Source organism: Gadus macrocephalus, chromosome 3 (assembly GCF_031168955.1).
Source record: "Gadus macrocephalus chromosome 3, ASM3116895v1".
NCBI classification, from domain to species: domain Eukaryota; kingdom Metazoa; phylum Chordata; class Actinopteri; order Gadiformes; family Gadidae; genus Gadus; species Gadus macrocephalus.
Window position 1 is genome coordinate 8,120,258 of NC_082384.1, and position 27,778 is coordinate 8,148,035.

General features: G+C 44.7%; 1 protein-coding gene across 3 annotated transcripts; it reads right to left on the reverse strand.

The window, feature by feature from the left end:
- Positions 1 to 1,401: 1,401 nt before the first annotated feature.
- palm3 (paralemmin 3) lies at positions 1,402 to 23,662 on the reverse strand. 3 transcript variants are annotated; one of them, XM_060046984.1, is made up of 8 exons: positions 23,270 to 23,662; positions 11,672 to 11,724; positions 10,820 to 10,900; positions 8,268 to 8,407; positions 7,823 to 7,892; positions 6,451 to 6,481; positions 5,883 to 5,921; positions 1,402 to 3,606 (listed from the first exon to the last, which is right to left on the reverse strand). In XM_060046984.1, the coding sequence occupies exons 2-8, from the start codon at positions 11,714 to 11,716 to the stop codon at positions 2,543 to 2,545; spliced, it is 1,470 nt and encodes a 489-aa protein (XP_059902967.1). In that variant the 5' UTR covers positions 11,717 to 11,724; positions 23,270 to 23,662; the 3' UTR covers positions 1,402 to 2,542. The 3 variants fall into 3 exon arrangements, with proteins under 3 accessions (XP_059902967.1, XP_059902969.1, XP_059902968.1); XM_060046986.1 differs by lacking the exon at positions 23,270 to 23,662 and adding an exon at positions 20,816 to 20,836; XM_060046985.1 differs by lacking the exon at positions 23,270 to 23,662 and adding an exon at positions 13,627 to 14,220.
- Between the last annotated feature and the right edge of the window lie 4,116 nt (positions 23,663 to 27,778).

The window sequence follows — 27,778 nt, forward strand, 5'->3', positions numbered from 1 at the left end:
CCGAGACAAAGTTCAGCATGGAGATGCACTCTAAGCCATCCATCACTGGTGTGTTCTTGGATAGCTGTGCTTTGGACAGTGTATCTTGGAGCTCCATGTCTTTTCCTCTTCTATACTTAAAGGTCCCATGGCATGCTACTTTATGGATGCTTCTTTATAGGTGTTAGTGCAGCCAGCTCCGAAGCGGTTGATCTGTGTGTAAGAGTTGTTGGTGGTCTGGTTGGAGTTGCGGTAGAACACAGTGATGCCATCTGGTTGCTAGAGGGACTCCTCGGAGGCTTGGTCGTTGTGGCTGCCGGCCACCATGGACCATCTCCCCTCCAAGTGATCGGTTGGCATCTGCTCCAAGGGCTTGATGAGGTCATCACAAAGGGAAGTCGTTGATTGGCTCAGAGCCAGTGAGCCGAGTAGAATGGAACACAGGAGAATCATGTGTCTTCAAAGTTTTAAGATTGAGACTTTTAGAGTATATATTGTATATATTTAAGAGGTATCATTTGGTTGTTGAGAACTGCCACTAGGAATGACTTGAGCCTGGTTACATCGCGCAGAAGCCAGTTAGCCGGGCCCTTTCACAACTGTACAAACAAAATGTGGGACTCCACCAGGAATTCGTCCTGGTGGAGTCCCACATTTTGAAATGTCAGATAGTTTGAAAAGCTGTGGATTCCTGTCAAGGATCTCATGGTATCAATAGCTCTCTCACTCACTACATAGGGTATGTGATATTTGACTGACTGTTCATACCATAATTAACTATTATTTGCCGAAGGCGAAGAGAATAGTGGGGAATAGGCTATTCCCGGTCACCAATTATTCCGGTCACCAATTTATGCATTGCAAGGTCTTGCTGTAAGTGCAACACAATGTAAAGTTGTGTTATTTGTTTTCGAGTTGGTTCGCTAAAGTGGTTAATGTAGCTAACAATAAAAAATGACTAGCCAATTTCATGACACAATCACAAAGACAAACAGGAATGGTATAAATATTACGAGACAAGAAATTACGTCAATAGGGCAACTCGGAAGGCTGGTGTCCGAGGCATCTGAATCACACCATCAATCATGGGATTGCCCAATATACTTGGATAGCGAACCAATCAAATTAGCCTTTTTAGGAGGTTCACTTGTAGCATATACTAATCCAAAATATAAGCCTCATGTCTTTTCCAATTTATTTTCAAAGCATTGGACGCTTTTGGACCCGAGTAAGAAATATCTGAAAGCGATCCACCGTCACACCTAATGTTATTCATATCCATCGAGTGTGACCCACAGCTGTTCTAGTTGTTCAGAGGAAAAATCACTTCAGTCAAACCGTTATATACAACACTGATCACTCGATTATCCGATCTGCTGGATTAGTGTTTCTGTGTCAATTTCTTCATGTTAACCGTATCGATAACAAGGTAAGGGTTTATTGGACCTTTTATTATAATACAATATAATTACTGCCTCCTTGAGCTTCAACATTTCATTGAAAATATGAAAACATGCGTTTGATGAAAGGACTCCCATGGGGCAATACTGTAGTTTCCCTGTTTAAAGAGCCAAGGGTTTGATGAACATGGAGATTTTCTTTCTTTTTTAATCAAACAGTCAGTTTAATAATTAAACCATGTTGCACATTTCCAAACTGACAGGTTCAAAACAAAGCAGATCTCTGTACACAGCCAAGCCACGTTCACCCTCAGAAATATTAATACATGTTGATAGCTGGAGTCAAACCCTGGAAGCACTCATTAAAGTTACGCCCGGTACACAGTGGATTCACCTACAGCGCTTCGCTAAATAACCTCCCTTTTTAAAAGTGCCGAAAAGAGAAAAAAAAAATCTCCATAAATGAAGGATAGCATTTCCTCCAATTCATTTTGGGAGTGACAACGTCCCTTTTTGATGTCTTTTACGGAAAAAACAAAAACAAATCTGAATACATATGATTAGGGCCTTAAGTTGGATATAAAAAAGAAATATCTATAAAATATTTTAGCTCATGAACAGCTGCCACTGCATAGTACATATTCCAGAATCACCAGACCATATAGTGTTACAAATAATTAATACTACATGATTCATTATAGCGAAAGCAATTGCACATCATACATATCTTTGGTCCCTGTTATGTCAGTAATTGGGGCTTAAAATCATCTCCTACTATGCGTAGACATGTGTTGGTTTATTTATGTCAGTCAAGTCTATTTGAACAGTTTGATTACAACCAATAAGGCCAGGTAACCATCAACTGTGTGAAAAATGGGCCGTGTTTGGTGGGGGAAAATAATGTTAAGTTTCTGGTGATAGCATGGAGAGGCACATTGAGACCAACTTCCCAGACATCCACAGTACGCCACAACGTTTCACAGTGTGCTGGAGCGGGTAAAAGGACACGTCCACGGCTGTATGGAAACATGGGTTCTGGTGGTCATTGTTGTGGACCTAAAGTAACGTTTCTGTCCCGGGAATAGGAAGAAAATCAAGGTTTGTGATTAAAAAATAAGCAGTGTGGGTATGGCCGACAGCCAATGCAAAGTAAGAAGCGATGATCACATGACCGAGCAACACTGGCAGGTTTTGTGCTTTGGGGACACTCCCTCCTCCGCTCCACAGCTATTGGTCGAGGCAGGGGCGTGTGCTTCCGCATTGGAGGATGGGCCTCTGCGGGCCTCCACAAACGAGGAGCCCCCTGCCTTCATCTGGGGGGCTTTGGCCTTGCCCAGCAGGGGGTCCTGCTCCCCAGGCTGGGCCCCGGTCCCCTGCGGCGCCGACAGCGGTACATCCTGGAAGTGGCTCGTAAGCGGTGTCGGAGGCTTGGCCGGAGTGGCCAGCTCTGAGGCTCCGTCCCCTGGAGCTGCTGCAGGGGCCCCAGCCTCTGTCCCAGTCTCTCCCCCTGGCCCCAGCCGTGGGGAGGCCGGGCCCTGGGAGTAGGTTGGCACGGAGGCCACAGCGGGGTCATCTGGAGCCCCGGCTGCGGATTGCAGGGATGGATCAGAGTTGGGTGCGATGGATGCATCGTCGGCCGCTCCTTTTCCTTCTTCTTTATTTGAAATTGCGTCTCCCGTCATCTGTGCGTCCGCTGAGGAGTCATCCGCCTCCGCAGTGACTGTGACCAGCCCCTCACTCCTCTCACACTGTTCCCCGTGAGGAGTGACGGCAGAGGTATCCAACGGCGCTGCTTCCACCTGCGCCATAGTCTCTCCTTCAGCCTCTCCCTGTGCTGCGTCCAGCGGGACTGACTCCTCCTCCTTCACCTCCTCCTGCTGCTGCTCCTCCTCCTCCTCCTCCTTCTCTTGGTCCAGAGGTGGTACATCTTCATCCGTTAGGACGATGACCCGCTCCGCTCGCATCACCAGGATGTCCTCGTCCTCATCGTCAACCCCCCTCCCGGCTGAGGCCAGACCCGGCTCTGTGTGGACATAGCCCAGTAGCGCTGTGGCGAGGGAGCCATCGGTGACCACCGCTGGCGCTGTGGTGCCGGAGGTGGAAGTGTTTATTTCTAAAGGGCTAGGATTGGTCTGCACTGCTTCCCCAGTGCTGCCATTGGTCAGGACCGCCTCCGTTTCATCCAGTAATGAGGAGAGGCTCTTTGTCACTTCGTCTTCTATTGCATCTGTAGAAGTACAGACAAAAAAGGAATTGCTGACATTGTAACTCACTTTATTTATGACTTTATTCTACTTCATTTAAGAATGCTCGATTCTGATTGGCTGGGAGGGGTGCATTAATCCGGCATATTGCCCGCTGACTTGTCGGTTCTACTTGCTGCTGACTGAGCACAGTAGATCAATACGCTAACGTTATTCACCGTAGTTCTTAAGGGAACTACTTTTCGAGGGAGATGAACTTAAACAGAGTATACATTTAATAAGCATGCAATACGAATAAGCAAAAGGCTAAATATTAAAGTATTTGAATTGTTTTATTATGTTGGCCGGCGCGAAGTAGAATAAACGGAATAATCACCTCAAGGCAGGGCAATAAACAGTTTGATATGCCCGGCTCGTGGAAGGTTACCGCCCGAGACGAAGTCGAGGGCGGTAACCTTCCACGAGCCGGGCATATCAAACTGTTTATTGCCCGGCCTCTCTGTGATTATTCCTTACTTATTTCTTTGACTCACTTAGGTTTCCTTACAGGTTGTAGAGTTTATTTGTGGCATGGTGAAATTGATAATTGCTGTATTGCAATACATGTGTTTTATTTGTGACTGTGACCTTCAGCATTGACAACACTGACCAATGGTAATATTAATGATGGAGGAGGTAAGGCGCTTACCAGGACGCTAAGTCAGCAGGAGAGAAAAGGTCAACGTTCAAGAAGAAAAGAGAAAGGTTCAGGGGGACAGAATGCATCAGGAGAAGGAAATGTGTGTAAAAGAAGAAGAGGAGACGCACTTCAGTGGCATCAAGGAGAAAATGCATAACATTCCTGCAGAATTCTCTCAGAAAACGAGGAGAAATCTTCACACAAACTAGCACAAACTAATTACTAATTTGATTTTGTTCTTGAAATAGAACAATTTTGAAATAAATGCTGTTCAGTAAATACTTTAATTCGGCTTGTTTATTTAAAGAATGTGTTGCTTTATGCATTCAATCATAGGTTTTCCATTGATATTTTGTGTTTACCAAATAAACATCTGCATCTGCAGCATGGCTGACTCTTTCTTTCCATTGTTTCCCACTGGCCATGGCCTTCTGGCAGCAACAATTGTGTATAAAAGGGGCGTTGACACTCTTTGCGCAGCCACTGCATGTGTATTTATCTATTTTTACATTTGCATACGAGGATGTCCGCAAAGGTCTTAATTACAATTACGTGGTACACCTCGAGTCAACGGTGAGGAACCACTGAGCTATACAATGACGCTTATCTCTTCAGAAGAGCCTTCGGCTTTTGTTTGAGAATGTTTTCCAATGCATGGAAGACCAGCATGATAAGAGGAGGAACTTCAAGGCTAAAACAGAGTGGGAATTAATTAGGCGTGGGATAATTGGACAGAGTGTGTGTTAATTAGGGATGGGCAAAATGATTATTTTCCGGGAACTAGTTCTTTCAGTTCAGTTCACTATAACGATTCGTTTATTTGATTCGGTCGTTTTGATTCGTTCGTTACGTCAGATTACATCTTAAAAAATAAAACAACTTTTTTTTATAATTCTTTTTTTTTTTTTAATTGGTCATGGGTCCGGATAGGACCGTCAAGACCGCAGTCCGCCATTTGGAGATACCTGCTATTTAGTATATCGAACGTCCCACCAATATTTATACCACTTGCTTACTCTCTATATTTCATTCATGGTTTTACATTTATAATTTTATTTTACTTTACATTTAATTCTTCATTGTTTAGGCATTACAGAACTTGCATGGTCATAAATAAAAAATACGAACTGCAGTTTAATTTCTTTGTTTGTTCTTAAATTGATGTAGAATGGAGCAAAGACTCCTGGGATTGGGAAATGCGTTTATCCAATAAACAGATAGAGGGTTAGGCAGACAGAGAAAGCGCGCATATTCGACGGTACCGCCTTGTCATTGGTTTACCCAGGTGCCATTCCAACACCATTGCTACCTCTCATTGGCTGAATCTTTGAGCACGTTGTAGACTCAATCAATATAAGTCGCGGGGAGACGGAGCTCTGTTCGTTTGTATATTTTATTTTCGTGACCATATGTTTGGTTTATGTTAAAAAAAAAGAATCAAAGAACCAGTTCTTCTTGTTTTGGGGAACCAGTTCTTGTCGTTCACGTTCGGGATTCGTTCGTTGTAACGAATCAGTCGCGACCGACACATCCCTAGTGTTAATGCACGTGTGTGGCTGTATGGTTTGCAGAGGAAGAAACAAGTTAACGAGTCAAATCAAAAATGCAACTTAAACCCACCTGATCCCGTGGGTTTCTCCTGCCCGTTCTGCAGTACATCTGTGATGAAAAACAGAGTTTGTATAAGATGCATATAACAGACGCCCATCACCACAGACTGATTGGCCTGGTCTATTGGAGTTCATGTATCGTGCCAAAAACAACCAGAGCCCAAAAACTTCATTCGAACTCCTGTGACCACAGTTTGCTCGCCCATTTCATTACTCACAGAGAGAAAGGCATGGCAAATTAAACAAATGAAACGTGATCAATATGCCCTCCTTTAATTAAGGCCAACGTTAGCACGGCGGAACCGATGGTCGGGGCAGGTGGTCTGGGAGAACAGTGGCGTTTAAAATGTATCGAGTTGAAGAACAAGGTTAGATTGCTTTTGAGATATGGCTCCATTCCTCTGATCAGTACGGTTCAGAAAGCTCAAGAGGCATGGAGGTTGATACAGGAACAATTCCTTGATATAAAAAAGATTTTGATCCGTTTTTTTTTAGTTGTAAACATATTAAGCAAATCTATTTAATTTTGAGATAAACTCTTAAAAGTTGCCATTTGAATGGATAACACCTCAGCTTACCTTCTGTGGCTTCCGCTGCATTGACAGTATCCTATTCGACGGGAAAAAGAGGGAGGAGTGGGTTATAACGCTTACAGCACACGTTAATGCTACACATCTTAGGCTCGTCTGTATCGAAGCATGCGTCGAAACTTTAATTGTCGTTTAAAATATATCAATATTATTGCCTCTAAAGTATGGCTAAAGGATTAAGAACAGTTCATAGTTGGGTGCTTGTCCCTCCTTGTAGATCAGTCAACAGCCGCACTGAAGCATCCCATGCTAAACATTCACCCAGAGCCATCCACACTGGCTGAGCGTGGGATATGTGAGCGTGGGATATGTAGCTTGATTGAGGGTGGCTTCAAATCCTCCTGTGGAGGATAACAACGCAGAGAACGCTAAAAAAATTAGGGCAGAAACTGGAGATCAACACGATATATGCTCTGCTGAAAATGTTGGATGTTGTTGTGGCTTAACACACACACACACACACACACACACACACACACACACACACACACACACACACACACACACACACACACACACACACACACACACACACACACACACACACACCCTTCCGCATGTCCTGGTTTCCCCATTTGAGGCCCCTGGACCAGGCAGGACTGTGAGGGTGTTTACTACACGCTCCAGGTGTAGTATTGTGTGTCACAGGCTGACCAATGCAATATTGCGAGGGGGCAAAAAGGTGTTAATTGTGCCACACCACTAGGGGGTGGTATAGAGCTATCATGACTAAGTGTTCACGGTAGCTCTACTCTACATACATGGAGCTGTCTAGGGCTTAGTTCAAGCCAAGATGACCCCCATGTATATTCTGTTAATCGTGTGGGACCGGTGCACCAGATGAAGCAAAGCAACACACATGCCTCTGTTAGGAATCACAGAGGAAGTGAGCTGTTGACAAGCTGTCAAGCCCACCGATATATTTAGAGTCGTCGCTTCCCGTTCGGATATAACCTGTATCTTCCGAAATGTTCCCAGACAAAGGAAGACCCCACGAAGACCCCAAAAAAGGACCTCCTCTTGGTCACAGCCTGTGTTGATTAGAGTAGAAGCTCAACAAGCCAGGGGGTTTTTTGTTCAGAAACGAAGAGCACTTTGTTAATGCTAGAAAATGGCTCCGGCAATGGCCGCAGGTTAAACAACGACTGTGGCGCGCACACACCGCTGGCCGCTCGCCGTGACTGAGCCGTCAGTGTTCATAAAGCAGCCGATCTCCAAACACGTCCTGGTGCCAGAGCCGCACGGGGGCCTGATCATGCATTATTCAGGGTGGAGGATCTCTCACCTCGCGGGCCCAGAAACAAAAGGCGTGCTGGTTGGGGTCGAGTCCAGCGTACAGACGGGTGTGTGAGCTTCTCACCGTTCTGCCGTCCTCCGTCTGCTCGTCGAGTAGCTCCCCTTGAGCCAGCCGCCGACTCTCTTCCTGCAACCTGACACGCACGCGCACACACACACACACACACACACACACACACACACACACACACACACACACACACACACACACACACACACACACACACACACACACACACACACACACACACACACACACACACACACGTTTAGACCCTAGGTATCCCAACCAGGGAACACGGCGTTAGTCTGTGTGTTCAACGTACATGTGGTTCCCTGTAGAGACCCATGTGTCATGTGCAAGTGTTTCCTTCTTCAGAGGAATGAACATGACCTCTGGTACTATCTAAGCTTTTAATGGCTTTCATGCCTGCTCCCCTGATGCTATAAAATGGAGTCTGTAGTCACAAACAACAGCTTTATGAAGAGCTTCTGTAATAACATCGTACTCGTCAATGCGTTTCTCGGTCTCCGGGGTGTGGGGGCCCCAGAGGGGGGAGTGGGGGCTGTCCTTGGTGGATGGTGAGGTGGGGGTGGTGGGTGAGGAGGGAGGACCCTCCATCAACCATTGGTCCCGCAGGGACTTCCGCTGAAAGAGAAAGGCACGCACACGCACGCCCACACAGGTTAGATTAAACAAAACCAAAATCTAATTATTTTTGGATACGTGACAATCCTTAACATGCCATGAATAACACGCCATTAGCTGAGCAGCTGCATAAATAATAAACAGATACACAGAGCCTGAGCGTTTCAGAGGCAGAGAGTGAGAGAGTGAGAGAGAGCAGTCGAGCCCTGTAGAGGATGACAGATGTGTGAAGGCAGACGGCCGTCCTCCCAGCAGGGATACGCGGTAGGTAACGGGGGGGGGTAAACTTGTAACAACACGTGTTCTTTGAAGTGCGTCGTTCAGTGGGCCCCTGTGCGCGCCCACCCTTCTTCCCGCCGATTTCCCCGCCCTTCCTCTCCTCCAGTCCGACCTGACCGGAGGAAGCGGAGCCACCTCGGGGTGGCTGCTACATACCTCACCTCTCCTGGACCCCACCCAGCTGCGCTGCCGCTTTCATGTTTTCATAGGGAGGAGACCGCCCCGCACGCACGCACGCACGCACGCACGCACACGCACACACACACACACACACACACACACACACACACACACACACACACACACACTCTGTTCTCTCATCACTTTTGAACTCACTGTTGCAAGGAAAGACTCACGTCACACACACATTCCTACAAACACACAAACGTGGGCCGACGTCAGTCCCGACCACAGAAACTGTGCACTCTAACCTACCACAAAGACCCACGCTCTCTCAAAACACTAATTTAAAGGAAGTCTGCCCCATTTCCCGAACATTGCTGTTAACATTATCTTCTCCTCTCCCTCCAAATTGAAAGACGTTTCCCTTTCCTAAATGGCTGTCTATACAACCCCCCCCCCCCCCCCCTCCCCGCTCTGGGAGGAAGCCTGGGAACAGTGGTTATGTCCTGCAAGGTCCACACCGTGTCTCAGATCAGAGACCGCCAGAGCTCATTGCATACGCACATCAAAACACTAGCCTGCGTCTCATGTAATGCCACATATTATTGTAGACTCGTCGTTTATTATCATAATTAATAAATGTATCTAATAAATGACTAATTGAATCATTGATTGAACCACTGATACTACTGTGGTCTATAAAACAAAAAATGTAAACATGATTAGTGTTACTATGAATCACAGGTAAATGATGTAGCATGCGCTTTAAAACGTCTCATCTAATCTGTCAGCTCCAACTGCGAACTGAGTGGGGCCTCCACTTTGCTGTTCTACTAGGACAATGCTAACTAACCCTGACCCTGCTTGCTGAACTAGAAATCGTTTGATGTGTTTTTTTATTCATTGTTTTTAACGCACGCCGTTCCATCGCAAGACCTCAATGTTTGCTGAAGTGTTGGCAGCACTACCTGCTCAGGGGGCTAAAAGAGTCAGAAACCCTCCTCTGTGCTGATTCCTTCTGGAAAGAACAAGCAGAGTTCTGTCCCCCCCCCTCCAAGGCCTTTGGGGTCTCTCTCTCTCTCTCTCTCTCTCTCTCTCTCTCTCTCTCTCTCTCTCTGAAAGTATAAATAGAATTTGAGTATTCCTAAACTCATAAAATAAAGACATTTTCTTCCGCTGCAAATGCTTTCCTCTACAAATACATTAAAACACAGACAGGAAGTTGGAATTGGTGTGAAAACAATAGATTGGTGTGGTTTTAGCCTGGAGCGTGTAGTAAACACCCTCACAGTCCTGCCTGGTCCAGGGGCCTCAAATGGGGAAACCAGGACATGCGGAAGGGTGTGTGTGTGTGTGTGTGTGTGTGTGTGTGTGTGTGTGTGTGTGTGTGTGTGTGTGTGTGTGTGTGTGTGTGTGTGTGTGTGTGTGTGTGTGTGTGTGTGTGTGTGTGTGAGAAACAGGCTGGACAGCAGCTGCAGCAGAATTTGTTTGAGTGAAATATTGGTATCTGTCGGTGAGAGAGGCAGAAAGAGTGAGAGAGAGGCAGGCAGAGAGAGTTAGAGATTGGCAATTCTGCCCCTTTTTGCTGGGAAACCAAGCATGCTTGAAATTGTATCCCATAGTGTCGGCCTATGCCTAAGGTCGATCCATGCATAGTGTCTGGCCATGCATAGTGTCTGACCATGCATAGTGTCTGACCATGCATAGTGTCTGACCATGCATAGTGTCTGACCATGTCTGCATTTCTCTGTGTGTGTGAACCTTCCACTGACAAGTGGCGTGATAGAACTTGATGGCAATGATAGAATTTATGGCAATATGTAAAGCGTCTTAGAGTAGCATATTAAGCGCGATATCAATTTCATTTATTATTATTATTATTATTATTGAGCAATGGATACATTTCATTCCAACACGAAAAAACTTCAGAGGGGGCATGGGGTGTGTGCGTGTATACATACATACGTTTGTGAATTATTGTATATGTATGTATATGTGCATGTGTGTTACCTTTAGCTGCTGTAAGCGCAGTCTCTCGTCCTCCATGTCTCTCTTCGCCTGCTCCTGCTCCTCCTGCATGCGACGCTTCTCCTGAGACCCGGAGACGGAGGGGGACAAAAGACGGGTTGGGACGGACAGAAAGACAGAGTGAGAGGTGGCAAGGAACATTATGGGAGAAAGTTAGCCAGATGGAGAGCAAGAGAAATTCACAGAATGAGAAAAATGGACAGGAACACAGCAGAAAAAAAGTGAAAGAGAGAGAAAGAGAAGGAAAGAAGCACTTTAGTGTGACATGGAGAGGTAAACAGCTACCAAGACAATGAGGCGTACTACATGAGATTAGCACACAGTATAATGCAGCATTGTGCTATAGCTATAGGTGACAGTAGTCCTACACAGAGGAGGTTGTGGTGATACAGAGCCTTGACAAACATCAACACATCAGAACTGGGACACGAGAGGGATTCAACCGAAATTAAGTCGTTCGACTGCACAGATGGCAGAATAAGATGGAAAAAATGAGTGAATAAAATAACAAAAAAGTGATACAGGAAGAACATAATGGAGACATAATAGGGAAGTAGGAACAGAGAGGCACCAACAGAGTGAGGAAGAGGCCTGGAGCAGAGGGTTGGTAGTGTTAAATAGGGGGCTCTAGCCTATAATACTCTACTATTGTCACAAAGACGCCAACCGTCTCCATGGCAGCCAGTTGGTGTCGTTTTACCACGGGATCAGGGTGGACCTGGCGCCATACACAGTAGCCTGCTTCAATTATTCAGGGGCCAAGGAGCACACTCTTGTCTGTCTGTGTCTCTCTGTGTGTGTCTGTGTGTGTGTGTGTGTGTGGAGCACACTCACAGCGATAGCCTGCAGTCTCTGCTGGTACTTCTCCGTCTCATCCATCTTGGCACCTGTAACACAGCAGCAACACACGGTGAAAGGTGAAACACCATAAAATCCTACAATTGGACTCATTTGCTGACAGCCACCTCTGTGACAGAGCAGTGTTAAATCTGAGTGGCTATCTGGAAGTTGCATTATATGCCTCTGTATTGCCGATGACTTCAATATTTGTTAGTCTGGGGCAGACTTTCGATTTCTGTTTAGTACCCATCTCAATGTTTGGATACCTAGGGACAAACCCGTAAACAGTTTAACTTTGCTGATTATTTTAACAGAAACTATTCATGCTTTTCATGGTTAGGAGACAATGATTCCTAGAATTATTTGAATGCAAGTCAGCAAAATGGATTTGTTATCAATGGGTTTGTATCAAATCCCCTGTTGAGTTTCACGGCCTCCTTAGAAACGCCTCTGTCCAGCCCCGGAGCGATTCATTTCAGCTGCTGAGGTGTGTTTGATAGACCATCTTAGACAGTCCTTGTCTAGCAGAAACACTCTTCTTCCCTTTTGTTTGAGGCATCATGGCGTTGCCGTTGCCATGGGCTCTCCCAAGCCAATGTATGTTTGTGCATTACGAGATCCTTTAGTCAAGCCTGCGGCCGACATTAAATGGATCAACATTCAAACTCTGCATGATACAACATGAGAGAATAAAGTCGTAATCACATGAAGACAGAGACAGAGAGAGGGTGAAGAAGTGAAAGAGAAAGTGTGGTAGAAAAGGAACAAAACATTATTGGAGGTGGGAAAGAAGAACACAGAAAGATGGACAGAATAGGAGGGCGTCAGAGGCAAATAAGGTCTCCTTTCCTTGAAGTGTTTTTACAGTGTAGAGTACAGAAACACCCCTGTGGGGAGAGACTTCTGTGGGGGCTGAGTTACTTGAAGAGACACACACACACACACACACACACACACACACACACACACACACACACACACACACACACACACACACACACACACACACACACACACACACACACACACACACACACACACACCCTTTTAAATATGTAGAAGAACTAAAATGGACGAGAGGATGAAGAAACAGTTTTGTCAGTAATGACAAGTCAGGGACTCCATGTGGACCACCCATGTGCAAGACACTAATTTATGTAATTATAATACATATAATTAAAATTGTAAAGAGCAATTTAACCTAAAACTTTAAATATGGTAATATGCCTTATATGACCCTGAACATAGTAATCTACATCATTTAGTAAGTTACTAAAATGAACTGAACGTGTGCTCGACCACACAATGGGGAACACATTGTGTGTGGATGTGTGGAGATCTACCTGGGCAGTGGCCGAGTGTGGTGTCCAAGAGAGGGTTAAGGTTCTCGGAAAAATGATAGTACAACGCCAGTTACGCCACGGTGTGTGTGGATGTGCTGAGCTCGTTTTAGTTCCGTGTCTGAGTGAGGGTTACGTTTCGTATAACGCCATGTTGTGGGGCACATTTCATATACAACACAGAACATATACAACGATGGTACTAAGACAGTATCACAAAGTAGTTGCCATGGGTCACAACATGCCCACCTCCTTCCGAGAACTTTTTTTTTTTCAGCTGAAACAGCAGGTTCTCCGACATTTTAAGCCATTTACTGAAATACGGTGTATGAAACCATTCACAAAACAAGAGATGGAATAGTATTGTGTAGGATCCTGGGCCATGCATAGCTCACTGACTCTGGTCAAAAAACGTAAACACCAGCTAATTTCCAACATCTGCTGCCTCCCAGGACAGGCCTGGAGAGCGTGTTGCAACAGCAACCACGTTTCATTCACTCCACACTGGTTGGTGTTCAGTTTTCCCAAGCAATGGTTCACTATGCCTGGCCAGTCCCTCTGCTGTCCCTCTACTCATTTCCTACATGCTGTTGCTCTGTCCCATCTTACCTTCTATGCTTCCCTTCAATACTCTTCTCCATAACGTCGCCTTCTCTCTCTACATCCCCTTCCCTGCGTTATCTTCTCTCCATCTCTCTCCCTCTGGCACTGTCTCTCTTTAGTCATCCGATTGTCCTTTCCCTTTAGCCTTTTGTTGGTCTAAAAGGGCGAGGAGAATAGGAAATGTGAACTAATGAACAGAGAGAGTTCTAGTCACTCCCTCGCTCTCTCCGGCGTTACTAGACCCATGGAGTTAGCTCTGCAGGAACTGCGCCGTTGGCATGGTTTCACTGAAAACATTCCTGGCGCCTAGGTGGCAAAAGAATGCACATTCATCCCCCTGCGTGAGTGTGCTTGTGTGTGTAAGCCAGAATGTGTATTTATGTTGCATGTGGCGCTTACAACGTATATTTTCCCAGCAGTAGACCGCAGAGTGAGAGGGGCGGTTACCTCACAGCTGATCAGTAGGGGGCTTTAAGGAGCGTATTTTGTCAAATCAAATCCGATCAAAACACACACACACACACACACACACACACACACACACACACACACACACACACACACACACACACACACACACACACACACACACACACACACACACACACACACACACACACACACACACACACACACACACACACACTTTTCTCGTTTATAGTTTGCTCTCTGGTGTTCCAGAAGACCCTTCCGTGAACAACTTTATTGTTCAGCACATTCTGAGAAGTGGCGCTACCTATGAAAACCTTTTGATTATATTCACTGAGTAAATCCCAAACAGAGATTAGCGTTAGCATTTCATCCCTCCAAGTGCTCAGAGGCAAGCTTTTGGAGAGATCCAGCAACACATCCACTGAATGAAAAGGGATTTTCAATAATCAGTAATGGCATGGGGGCTAATGATCACATGCCCAAAATGCTGCTTCCAACTGGCTAACAGTAAGTGACGGTTGTTTCACTTAGGGAAAGAAAGACGGGTACCGTCTCACATGAAGACTTTACCCTAACCTTGGGCTGTCTTGGAACAGCTGATTTCAATGCGTGCTTCCAGACAGAGGAATTCCTGGAGAAAAGTGTGTGCGCGACGTGCGTCAGTGCGCGTGTGCCGAGGGTCAAAAGGTACCTGGACAGACGCTAGGGTGGCTACTGGCAGCGCAATTGTGCAGGGTTTCAGGGTACTGGCTCTCTGTGCTACATCTAAAAGGTAGAGCGGTTGAAATGTGTTGGAATAAACCTGACCCTGAAGAGAGATAAATATGAAATTGGGTTCGCTCTCTAGCACCGTTCAAACCGTCGTGCTGTCCTACTTCTTCAGGGATTACCGAATAGCGGCGTTTCAGCACTAACCACACACACACACACACACACACACACCATAGTGACATGTGATGATGCAATCTAACCCCCGCCCGTCCCCCTCGAAACATTCACCACATTTTGATGTCTTTATGCTCGGCTTCTCCGAGAGAGAGAGACAGAAAGAGAGAGATAGAAAGAGAGAGAACATTATTACGGTACAATAAATCATTCTAAAAAGGCCTGTTTGACATTGCTCCATGTCAAGTGCTGTTCCTTAACTGCTGTAATGAAGTTCCAACACCTGCATTACACAGAGCGGTTATCCCCGGGTGCTTCAATACGAGCCTTCAAAAGGGTGCAGTCAGCTCTTTTCTGCTGCTTTGGTGTGCTACAGATTCCAGTATATAGGCCTTAGCCCTCACAGGACGTGACAGCAACACCAGTACAAGATCATCCGCACCAGTACAGAACTGAACCCTGGGAAAGGGAAAGCCAGGAATAGACATGGAAACGACACATGGATGTAAAAGAGAGAGAGAGAGAGAGATGCTAAGAGAGTAAGACAATGAGGAGGCGGCATTATCATTTCAAGGCAGCTAGGTCATCTGAATGAATGTCCTTCCCCAATGTTGTCGGGACAGGAAGAGAAGTGGTGATGTCCTGCAGTGTCCAATCACAGCGACCCTGAACTCCACCCCCCCGTCGTCACTGGCCTTCACTCAGGAAGAGCCCCAACTTTAAATAGACTCCAACATCAAACATCAACTTTTTTCTTCGATCAGAGACGGGGAGCAAATTAAAACAGCAATCAGTCCCTGGCGAGAGTGGTGGCCGACGTGAGACAGCGCTGAGTGGGTTTTCTTCAGCTATTGAAGTCCAGCACTTTCATCGACTCGCCTGCATAATCCATCGAGGACATGGACATCATTGCTTATCCAAGTGGAAATTCATCTAGGACAAGATTGGTGCATTAGTGTGTGTGTGTGTGTGTGTGTGTGTGTGTGTGTGTGTGTGTGTGTGTGTGTGTGTGTGTGTGTGTGTGTGTGTGTGTGTGTGTGTGTGTGTGTGTGTGTGTGTGTGTGTGTGTGTGTGTGTGAGATATAAATGGAAGGAATGCTCTTTTAGTGTGCATCGGTGCATTAGTGTGCGTGGGTGCAATATTGTGTGGAACAGAGTAATTTGAGAGAAAATCAGTTTGTCCGGATGAAACCACGTTCCTTCAAGTCCATCTCAGGCAAATGACATCTCTGCATTCCAATTCTACATGCACATGTGTGCATGCGTGTTCTTTCTGATGGCTTTAGCCCTCGCATTTCTCACATAATGATGGCATTTGGAGTGCGCTGTGGAATATCAAAGCAAACTAGGGATGGAACGGTATGGAAATTTAACCTCATGGTTATTGAGACCAAAATTATCCCGGTTTCTGGTATTATCGCGGTATTTTTGAATACCCAAAATATGCCCGTACTTCAGACTTAGTCCTCTTAGAAGGTAGGGATGGGCAACGATCATCGAATAGCCGCAGTCACGTAGAATATCGAATAATGAATGTGACTATTGTTTTTATTACACGGCTCTTCTCAATGCTGTTGAATGCTCCGTTCACTTGCATGGGCCTTTACAACTTCCGGTGGTGAATTTTTTTTTTATAATTCCCCGTTGCTAAGCATAATGACCTCTGTCAAGGAAAGTCAATTTTTTTGTGCGTGCATGTATCCGAGGTGCGTGTGTGCGTGCGTGCGTGCGGGGGTCCTTGATTGACTGATTTTTGAATATTATTCGAATACTTCTCAGTGAATATTGAATAGTATTTTTTGCCAGAAATGCACATCCCTATAAGAAGGTTGATGGATGTCTTGAGCGCTGTCGTCTCCTCCTTCCGCCATAATTCCATTCCAACTGAATCGAAACTTAAAAACATTATGTTGTAGGCTACACAGTGTGCCTACAACGTACACGTACACATCCCCGATGGTTAACAACACTTAAATAGGAATACCCCAGTAAACAATATCAAACTTAAAACTTGACTCAGCCAATACAGGTATGTTCTAAAAACAAGCTTTAATATTTGTTTTACAAGGTCATTTTAAATTTTTTTCCATTTGTGCTTCATATTTACGCCTATTTTAGTCTAAGCTCACACAGTGAACTGAATCCAAATCAATATCCAAAACGATGTATATATTTTTTAATATATATTAATTTGCCCATTAGATGAAAGACAGCGCAAGAATAACCCTATTTATATTCCATTCTGCCTGGACACCCGGATAAAATGGGACCTGCTGGGGCTGTAGGTTCTTATTCAGAAAATATCCCTCTATGTGTCTCTCTTTGATGGGTTATCTTGCTGTGTAATGGAGATGTAATTGACATGACTTCTGTCATCAGCCTGTGCAGTAGACATGTTCTTTCTATTATCACGCAAGATTTGGGATTAAAAAGCAGCCTGTAGGCATGGATAAGCTTGATGTAGGGGTGTAGGGGAGATGTTGCCATGGGGAAGGTCTTTAATTCAGACATGACAGGCACACCAGAGGACCACCTGATCATAGGACATACTAGCACACTAGCCTTTACACCTAGCACTCACGAGCCAGCCCTTGATTCCCTCCACGATTACATCATGTTATTGTTATTCAGGAGAGGAATTCTTCTCGAGGCGGTAATATCCCCTTCTTAGGGAGCAGTCAAACTATTTATACTACTACATATTGGCGGTGGTGATCTCTGGTTCAGCGTGGGATATTATTTCATAAAATGCAGTACCAATTCCAATCGGCCTTGAATAACCACATAAACACATGCTGTTGTGTGGCACACCTTCACATCAGCCAGGCACAATAACACAAAATGCTAGGGAATGCGAGGAATTCTGCTGAGAGAGAACTTGTGGCTGCTTCAGACGACTCAGCGGAAACCAAGATTTGTCTCTAACCTTTGACTGGAGGATCATAGCTTAGGTTTAATGGTAAAGCATAATAGGACAGTATGACGGATGAATGTGACCCAACCTGCTTTGAGTGACTGAGAGATAGCAATTGTGAGCTAGAGATGTTGAAAGGTAAACACTGAAGTTCCTTTTTCAAACAAAGCCTGACATGAATAAGGCCTCAAAAGAAGAATTAATCTCATCAACTGCCACAAATGGCACGCAGTTTACAGCATACAGGTACAGAGAATGAGACAAGTGGACCAAGAGAGAGGGGTTGTGGAACATGACCAAAGGGGGATTTTAAATGGCAACAGAGCAGAGCAAGGGGCAAGGAGTCAAGTCAAATCAAGGAAGACATCAGAGAAGCTTCCAACACCTGCACTAGCAAGTCCTGACACGAAACCCAAAGCTGTCTCCACCAGCCCCCCATTATCCATCAGACACACATCCTCTTCCACAGCTGCATGGAGCCTACAAAAGACAGCAAGCAACCACTTTTTGGTTTCTAACTTTACTTCAATATTTTGCACATGCACCATCTAGGCGCACACACACACACACACACACACACACACACACACACACACACACACACACACACACACACACACACACACACACACACACACACACACACACACACACACACACACACACACACACACACTTTGTGTTAATGAATTATACAATGACCCACTTTTCTATGGTATTAAGGCTTACTTTTGTATGATGTATGTGCCTTGAAAAGCAAAAGCATGTGTGTGTGTGTGTGTGTGACGAGTAACTGCTTGCTACATTTGTTTTGTCTGTGTATGTGAGCAAGGGATTAGCGAGTGTGAGTGTGTGAAAAATGTGGAATGCAGGACTGGTGTAATCCGTCCTCTGCTCATTTCCCCATTGTCACGGTGTCCAAACCAGGGGCCACCACGCCTCTGGGGCCAACAGCCCAGCCAACAGATCACACCAGTCAGCTATCATGAATCACTATTCAGCTCTGCTTAATCCAGCAGTTAGCTATGGGGGGAGTGGCGGTGACGTTCTCTCAGTTGGCTGGGCTCCGGTCCCACTAGACGGGTCTAACCCTGGAGGGTCTAGACACGTAGTGAGTAGAACGGAGGGGGACAAACTCCCGACGTAGAGACCTCGGTGCAGTTAAGTCGCCAAGGCTTCTTGGCTTCATTACATTTCGTTTGAGTCACCACTTACGCCACCATTAACAAAAAAATGATCCAATGTTTACCTTTAGTGTCATCATCAGCATCATATTGAGGACATGCGTTGACAAGGGGGTGGGGAAGAGGGAGACAGCAGTCATTCTACGATTCACTCCTCCCATAACCCCGACAGTCTTCAGCACTTCAACCAATCCCCTGTCTCCCTCTCACTTTCTGGGATTATTGCTCAAGAAAGAAAGGTTGGCTCGTATCAAATAACGTTCTGGGAGTTACTTGATAACTTTTAATGTAAGGAATGTAACCTGCTGCGGATTAGGGGTGTGGATTCAGAGGCCCAGTGCTTTAAGATAATCAAGTGAAGAATACTCTGAATGCACTTTATGAACAAAAAAACTCTTACAGATATGATTCAGTTCAGTTCATAGATGATACTATTTTTGTGTTTAAAATTAGAATTATGTCGGGGACCCCAAATGGTATTTATTTTATTTAAAAACATCAGGCATCATGGGTCCCCCTACAGCACAGAGATACAATGGCCCTGGTTGGCTCCGCCCAAAAGATGACCTCCGAAGGAGCCGAATGAATGAAGACGGGATGGCTACCAAATGCAGACTGAAAACTGTATCCGCACTAAAGATATTGCCAAAAGACAGTGGTGTGCGCACATAGTGGACTCTAATGCCATTTCTTGTTTTACCATCGTATGAGACCATTTCTGCTGGAATGAACAAGAGCCCTGGTAGGATCAGTAAAACCTTTCTGCGCCCGCAGACATCGGCACAGTGCACAGCAAGCGCACATCAAGATAGTGCACCTCATACACACACCTCAGAACTGCAGCTAGAAAAACACCCAGAGGGAAACACTGGACACAGTCCTCACAGAAACAGTTTTCCATCATAGTCAACTAGAAAAGCCATTCAGTCATTATTTTGGTATAAATCACCATTTGATTGACAGCACATTGTGCAATATAATGATATTACAACTTACTGAACAATACAGAACAATTATCAAGTATTTTCGAAAGTTCTAAATTGTTGCTACTTCATTGCAGCTGTGATTGCAGCACTAAATGCGATTTTGAATCCAGGTAACTTGAAGAGACTCAATGAGGAAGTATTGTTATTCACCCACAAATCAAGTAAATCTGGAAAAGCAACCTAAATTGCGTTCTTGGGTGAAAGCACCGGATTGAATTATCACATTTATCTTCCTGTCAGCCATGTCTGGGAATTGTACTGAACCATTCAAAGTTCTCCTGAAGGGTCAAAAGCTGACTGATCTCCCATGACCCAACAACACTGCAGGGTTGGCTGGGAACTGGACCCAGAGCTCAGTCCCAGCAGCTCTGAGCTCCAAGCAGGGGTTGAGAGGTTAGCACAGAGAGCGATACTTTACCCTCCTCTCGATAGTAACCAGGATGGCTTGGTCAACATACACCCCCGAGCCCACCGGGGTGGCAAATTATATGAGGGCTGAGGTAACACCTACCCCAGCTGATAACCTGGCCCAGCAAGCAAAGCTGGTGGTCTGAGGAGAGGGATCGCGGGGGCGGCTTATGAAATTGAATTTGAAGCATACTATACCAAGCAATAATAGGCAGGCAGAGTCAGAGCATCTGGCCCTCTTTACAGAGCAGGTCATTATGGGTAAGTGGTTGCTGTGTAGGTAGCAAAGGGGGCGAGGGTCTGGTTCATGAATAAAAACAGTTTCAGGCCTTTGCATGGTTCTTCAAGCACATTGCAGCCTAAAATTTGGGGTTCGAGTGCCTTACTGATGATCACTGAAGCCTTGAGGAACCAGCAACCCTTCAGTAGCAGTACAGGATTTACCTTCTGATCTACCCGCACATACAAGAGTTTTTTAATTTATGCATACTCAAGTATTCATTAACACAAAAAGGGTTGGCTTAGTGTGCCAAATCAATAGGGATTTACTAGCTCATTCAATGCTGCATGAACAAAAAATGGTTATACAATGATATATACAAAATAGTTGGATAATTAACTTTGGTTAAAACAATAAACCCAAAAGGTTTGCTATTATTGTGGGGGTGGGGGGGGGGGGGGGGGGGCAAAGAACAGATCATTTTAGCAGACTGGAGCCAACCGGTTTGTCAAATACCTCTTCTATGAGAACACACAGAATATCCAGCCCTACTAATCTACCTGGCAAGTTCCAGAAACATTTCAACAGTTAATCTGGATAGGGGATAGGGGCTGGATTTGTAGGGGTGGCGGTAGATCAGAAGGTACATCCTGTACAACTACTGAAGGGTTGCTGGTTCCTCAAGGCTTCAGTGTCGATCAGTAAGGCACTCAAACCCCAAATTTTAGGCTGCAATGTGCATGAAGAACCATGCAAAAGGTCTGAAACTGTTAATTAAAATCATTGTGTCCGGTGTTCAAAGGAATAAGTATATTTGCCGTTGGAAATATTAAGCAATTAAAGTAAACAACAAGCACACATCAAACTCAGCTCTCACTTGTGCGAGTCAAGTATTTTGTGCACGTTCTACCGACAAACAATACTGGAATGTTTTAACAATTATAAATCTAAAGCTATTGGCGGAGTAGGGTAGACCATGGAGCAGTTCCCTTTGCAAAGGGTCATTACTCGACTGTCTATTCTCATCTGGCACACTTGTTTGCACAGTCAGTGTAAAGAAAGGGCTATGTGTAAGACAGCGAGGCAAAGCAGAGTAAATATAGAGAACATAAGGTTTGTTTTTCTCTTTTGGTCCGGCAAACACTTTCTACGCTCTACTGCGTTCTATACAAATATGTATCCAACTAGTAAAGAATGGTGTGACATAGGCCTATATACCCTTATTGTGGCCATTCGATCTTGAAGGGATTGTCTCTCTGCTGTTAATTTTTCTTTATGTTATATCTGGCACTAATCTAATTCCCAGCCGTCCATAGCAGAGCCTTTTTTGTATTCCTCCTCATTATCCTATCAGACAGTGGAGTATTTAATCACTCATTATTTTCCATTAATCAAGCAAAACCGAATGGCCTTTAGTCTGTTCGTGATGGTAAGTCTGATTACATTAGCAAGTCACTCGTCTCGTACACTGAAACGTTGGGTCATACAACAGAATTTGCACCTTGAAAATAGCTGAAAAGAGTAGAACAAAATACCGAAATATTTCATCCCCTTCCAAACTATTGCAACATCTGAATAGATGGGTTTTGAATTAATTAAACATCAAATGCTTTAGTAACAATTGATTTGATTCTTTGGATTTGTTATTGATGTGTTCTCAGGTCAAAGTATATATCACTCAAATGTAAAGTGAGATCAGCAAACAAATAACTTTACAGATATTGTTTTTTATCCAAAGATGTCCGGTAGCACCATCACTATGTGAGCAGACATATGTAGGCCTACGATCTACCGTTTCACCGCAAGGCACCAATGTTGGTCACACACTATACAACAGCAAGATGCTGAAACCATCTCGACGCAATATTCAGAGTAGATGTTAAAAACACTATCATCTGCACTGCAAACCTTTCACAATGGACACGTTCAGCCTTTCATATAGCCTACCTGAGACGCCATCAAACATTACAAGATGTTACTTCACATTAACTGTGTGGAGCAGCAGGAGTACATGGATAAACCAACATACGCCTGAATATAAAACATACTGAAGTACTTTCCACGCCTGAAGCAAGGGGGGTATTGGGGCATGGACGTCTCTGTGTGGCTGGTGGTGGTAATGGTGGGTGGGGGTCATCATAACTGAAGACAGACACCCTTATCGAAATATCCATAGAGTATCTCACTGGCGCCCGCTATAAGTGGCCCCGTGCATCACCGGATAACCATGTAATAAGAATAAGAAGCAATCAGTGATTAAACTGAACATGTCAAGGTTAGTTTTTGAGATAAACTTATAACTTATACTTCTCTGGTTAAATTGATCAGCGCATTTTGGGCTCAAAGGCTGCACAACAGGGCCTACTGATAGCGTTTGTCTGCGTTAATATCTAATCTCGTCATTAGGTTTGCCCCACAGAGGTCACAGAACTCAGCAGCTGTCGAGCCAGCCTTCTCTACTCATGGTCGGTGGCAATTCTTGGCTCAGTTCCAAAAGGTGTCAGCCCAAGGACATAGCCTATTCGTTGTTAAACCATTTGGCAAGTTACAAACGGAAAATAACACAAATAAATGAAAATTTTAAGCTTGTGAAAATAGTCAACGGAAGACGTAGGCCTACCTTTTCCCAATGTGCCACTTGATATCCAATACTCCAATACGTATTCGTCGCGACAGCTGGAATCAGTGACCTGAAAGGGTGTCCCGCTATTCAGCAAGGTCCGAGGAGGGTACTTTCCAGCAGAATGAATTGTGTGTGAGTGTATGTGACTGTGTGTGTGAGAGAGAAAGATCCAGCTTCGCAGCTGAACACCTGTGTGGCTTCTCGCGACCTGGCGGTGAAACACAAAGCTCGTCACATGAGCTCCTGATCGGCAACGAACACGCGGTTCTGAAGTTCAGCTGTAATGGAAAAAGTTGCTTTAACGGGGGGTAGAAACGGAGTGCAATGATTTCGGAAAGTGACTGCCTGCCAGCCCTCTTCCCCTGAAAGCTTTTCGACAGGCAAAATACAGACTGGTCGCCTGCTGGTTACCTGACTTGCGTTAATATTCAGCCCGGCCCTCTTTTTAGGAAGAGACATCACACCCCCAAGTTTCCTGTTGTTCCCACCGCTCCGCCACGCTGGTTCAGGTTTAAGTAAGTACTGATATTTTCACGGGCGGATAACCCCCTCTAATTCAGAATCATTTACGTCCACTTATGGTTATTATAATTGTACAACTATAGTGCTTGGCGCCTCTATTTTTGGTGCCGAGATAAAAAGGTGTGATATGGTGACGTGCACAATAAAATAGTTTGTATTAATTCAAATAAATTATAAATGGTATTAATTAATGATGGCAGATTTTCCTCTCCATAATTGAATGGGAACAGGCCTGGCTGTAGGCCTAATCCATATTGATAACGTTTGCAAGGAGAGCATTGTGAAACTTGGATTAGGCTACTTTTTATTTCCCAAGAAAAGAGACAGAGAAATTGGGATAGCAACCAGAAATAATAACCCAAATATATAAATAAATAAATAAATAAATATATAACCCCTGTTAGCATAGGTAACTCAGTTGTCTTGTTGATATTAGTAACACAACAATATTCCCTCTCTTCTCTACATCAATTTCTTTCTCCATGATGTAGCAAGTAGCAAGTAGCAAAATGTAGCAAGTGACTACGTTGCTGTCATGTGCATTTAGCCTAAACTGTCTCTATATAAGTGCATGCTAACATAAGTGTGTTTGTGTGTATGTGTGTGTGTGTGTGTGTGTGTGTGTGTGCGTGTGTCTGTGTGTCAGTGTGTTTTTTTTGCCACAAACATGTCAATGGAAGGAATTACGGAAAGTCATGAATAAAAAGCTTCTCAACGCTTGAGTAAAAAAGATGAATGAAGGTCCTCTGAGAGGCCATGAGAGACAGTTATAAATGTATTAATTTTAATCTATTCCTTTGTGCACGTTTTCAATGCCTCGTAGCATCATTGAGACCGACGGTTAGAGGTACAGAAATAGAAGAAAGTAATCAATGCCCCTGTTTATTAATACGTTTAAAGACAACCTAACTCCTTGCTGCGGTTTGATAATAATAATTCATTTTTCTGAGGAGGAGCAGGATACCGAGTGCTCGTTTCACACCTTACGCCATTTCTAGCTACTGGGGGACCATAGGCAGGCTAGGGGAACTCATACTAATGTTAGAAAACCTCACAAAGTGAACATTTCATGCCATGGGACCTTTAAAGTAATGTACAATTCGACCGTTCACAGAATGAGACGAAAATTATTTTCATACAATCATACTAATTGTGACCTTAGTTCATAGATATGGGTAGACAGGTGTGGGAGAGTGAGCAACCATTGTCAATCTAACCACTATTTAATTTCCCTTTTGTGAATGGCAGCCTTTTATTAAAAATAATTATTAAAATCCACCCATGTTAATGAAGTGTTTTTTTTCTTCCGGGATGTCCGAGTTTGTACAGCCTGCAAGAAAGCAATGCAGCAGGAACACACTGGTATCTAAGGATAGTTCATCTTCGGAACATTGTAGTTTCATCATGGCAGGCGTAGGTCCATAACACAGCATAATGATGCAGCGTAGCCTACTGTAAGTGCAGTCAGATTCTCTAAGCATCGCAGTTGTGCTTACCTGAGTCCATATGATGTCTCCTGCACATCTTTCCTTGACCACATGACGTTTCCATTGAGGTCAAGAAAAGAGGTTAGGAAACGAAATAGCACATACTTTTTTTACTTTCCGACCGCAACCAAACAATGCTTGGCGGTTGGTATCGATCAAATAACACATGTTATTTCATGCTCTTATTGGCTGATATGGTTATCAGGTCATCTGCTGATTAGGCGTTGATCTGACATACCTGTCCTCCACTTATTGAAATGGAATTGAAAGGAAGTTTACAGCCATGCCCCAGAATGACGATGATGTTTTTTTAAAGGTGCGAATAATGGGTTCAGTTCTCCTTTAATGAGTAGGCCTACTGGAACTTTTTATTTGACCTATGATCTGGATGCGACATTAAAACATTTTAAACTTATAAGCGGCATACCTCCGGTAGATGAGAATGCAAGATTAAAGATGTATTATAAATAGATATGCTGGTACTGATCCTACACTTTTTATATGCTGCAGGCGAGTTGCAGAGTGTCATATTTTATTACAACAAAGAATGCAGAACTAAATATAACACCGATAGAGGAGAGAATCTTAAACATGTCCTCTTCAGTAATGGTGGCTAAATGCATACAGTCACACAGGGAAAGTGACTTTGTTTTCCTGAGCTTTGGATGGTAGGTAAAACAAACAGAATAAATGACCAAGTGGGAAAATGTATTTATCACATGGATTATCATTATGATTGTCAGATGAGGATGTGATCTAGGTATAAGTAGGTATTAATGTCATAGATTTGAGAGCTTTATGATAATTGGTACTAATGAATAAACATCATTTATAATAATAATCATACTACTATATAATAGCAGGCCTGTCACACAAGTTACTCGAGTTGGTCAGTGCGCATATGCCAAGCAGCCTGTAGTTCACACACACACACACACACACACACACACAGCATGTGCAAACGAACACATAAACTGCACGCACGCACGTACATACACACCGCATTCACACACACACAAGCACAAGCGCACAAACACGCACGCGCTGACGCAGACGTTCCAAGAAAAAGTCAGCGCAGGACACCGCATACACACACAGGGGCGTTGCGAGGTAGTGTGAGGGCCCCAAGCAAGAATTCTTAGGGGGCCGATTGTTGACGGGGGGGGGGGGGGGGGATTGTTTTTTGGGGGGGCCTTTTGGGGGCCCTAGTAGTGGCCCGGGGCCCCAAGCAATTGCCTGGTATGCCTAATGGGACGCGGCGCCTCTGTACACACACACCGCATACACGCACGCACACACATGCACGCCATGCGGCCTGCAGCTCACACACACACACACAGCACGCACAAACGCACACATACACTGCACGCATGCACATACACACCGTATACAAACACACACACACACACAAACACACACACACACACACGCACAAACACACATGCGCACATGCATGCACATGCGCACATGCATGCACACGCGCGCGACAAGATCGATCCTGCATCCCGCAATGTCTTGTGATATTGATATCCCCCCTCCCCCCTTCCGTCTGCTTTAACAGCGTCGCCGTCGACAAACTCTCCTGGGTAACAAGTTCTTTCTATAGACTGTAGAAATTGCGATAAAAGAAGTGAAGAGACAACTCACCTCGACAAGCAACGGCAGGTTGTTCATTTTGTCATATAAAAAAGGTTAAATTCAAACATCGCGCCGACCGGCATATCAACACACAAGTCCCGTGATCTTGAAGCGACAGCGTCCCTATAACACAGAACATGTCAATAACACAGTACAGTGAATTATGCCTATAGAATCCACCACCAGACTACACTTTGCTGCTCAAATGTAATATTACTCTCCTCCTTGAGCATCCCGAAATGTCTTTACACTTTTTGCTCAAACTTAATATTGCTCCCCCTCCCCCTGCGGAACGTTTTAGTTGTTTTATTTTTCTTATGTTTTGTGTGTATGCTATTTGTCGTTTCTTCTATTTGTCTCTAACACATGCTCCAATCTTTCATCGACCGATGCTTCGGATTTTGTCGATGCAACGGAATATATGATGCATCATTTTAGCCACATTTAAGATGATCGCATTGAGCTCTGCCCGTTCTGCCTCCATTTTGTCTATGGTCAAACAAACTACTGTGACAGCGGCCACACTTATCCCGCCTCTTGCGAACTTAGACCCTACGTCATATCCCGCCCCTTGCAAGCCCACCCACCTAAACCCCAATTGTTCTCTATCAAGCAATCGTGAGGTATCTCACATATGGGTACGCCTCCACGTGTATCCCTCAGAAGCACTTTATCACTACGCCAGCCATGATTGGCTGGCCACGTCTGACGCACCCGGGCCAGCCCCCTATATTACTATCTGACCGTGCGTACAGCGTCATTCAATTACCTCTTCTCGCTCAGAAGTAAAGATCGACGATACTGCTAAGTGCCGAGGTTCTATGCTACTGTCCACAGAGTGAGCTTCCCACTCACTCGC

Bases quoted from the DNA above. Each gene is read 5' to 3' on its own strand.
- palm3 (XM_060046984.1), bottom strand. From the start codon at position 11,716: ATGGATGAGACGGAGAAGTACCAGCAGAGACTGCAGGCTATCGCT. The intron at 6,482-7,822 runs GTGAGAAGCTCA...CCCGTCGAATAG, and splicing joins AGACGGAGGACGGCAGAACG to GATACTGTCAATGCAGCGGA. The intron at 3,607-5,882 runs GTGGGTTTAAGT...GTACTTCTACAG, and splicing joins GGAGAAACCCACGGGATCAG to ATGCAATAGAAGACGAAGTG.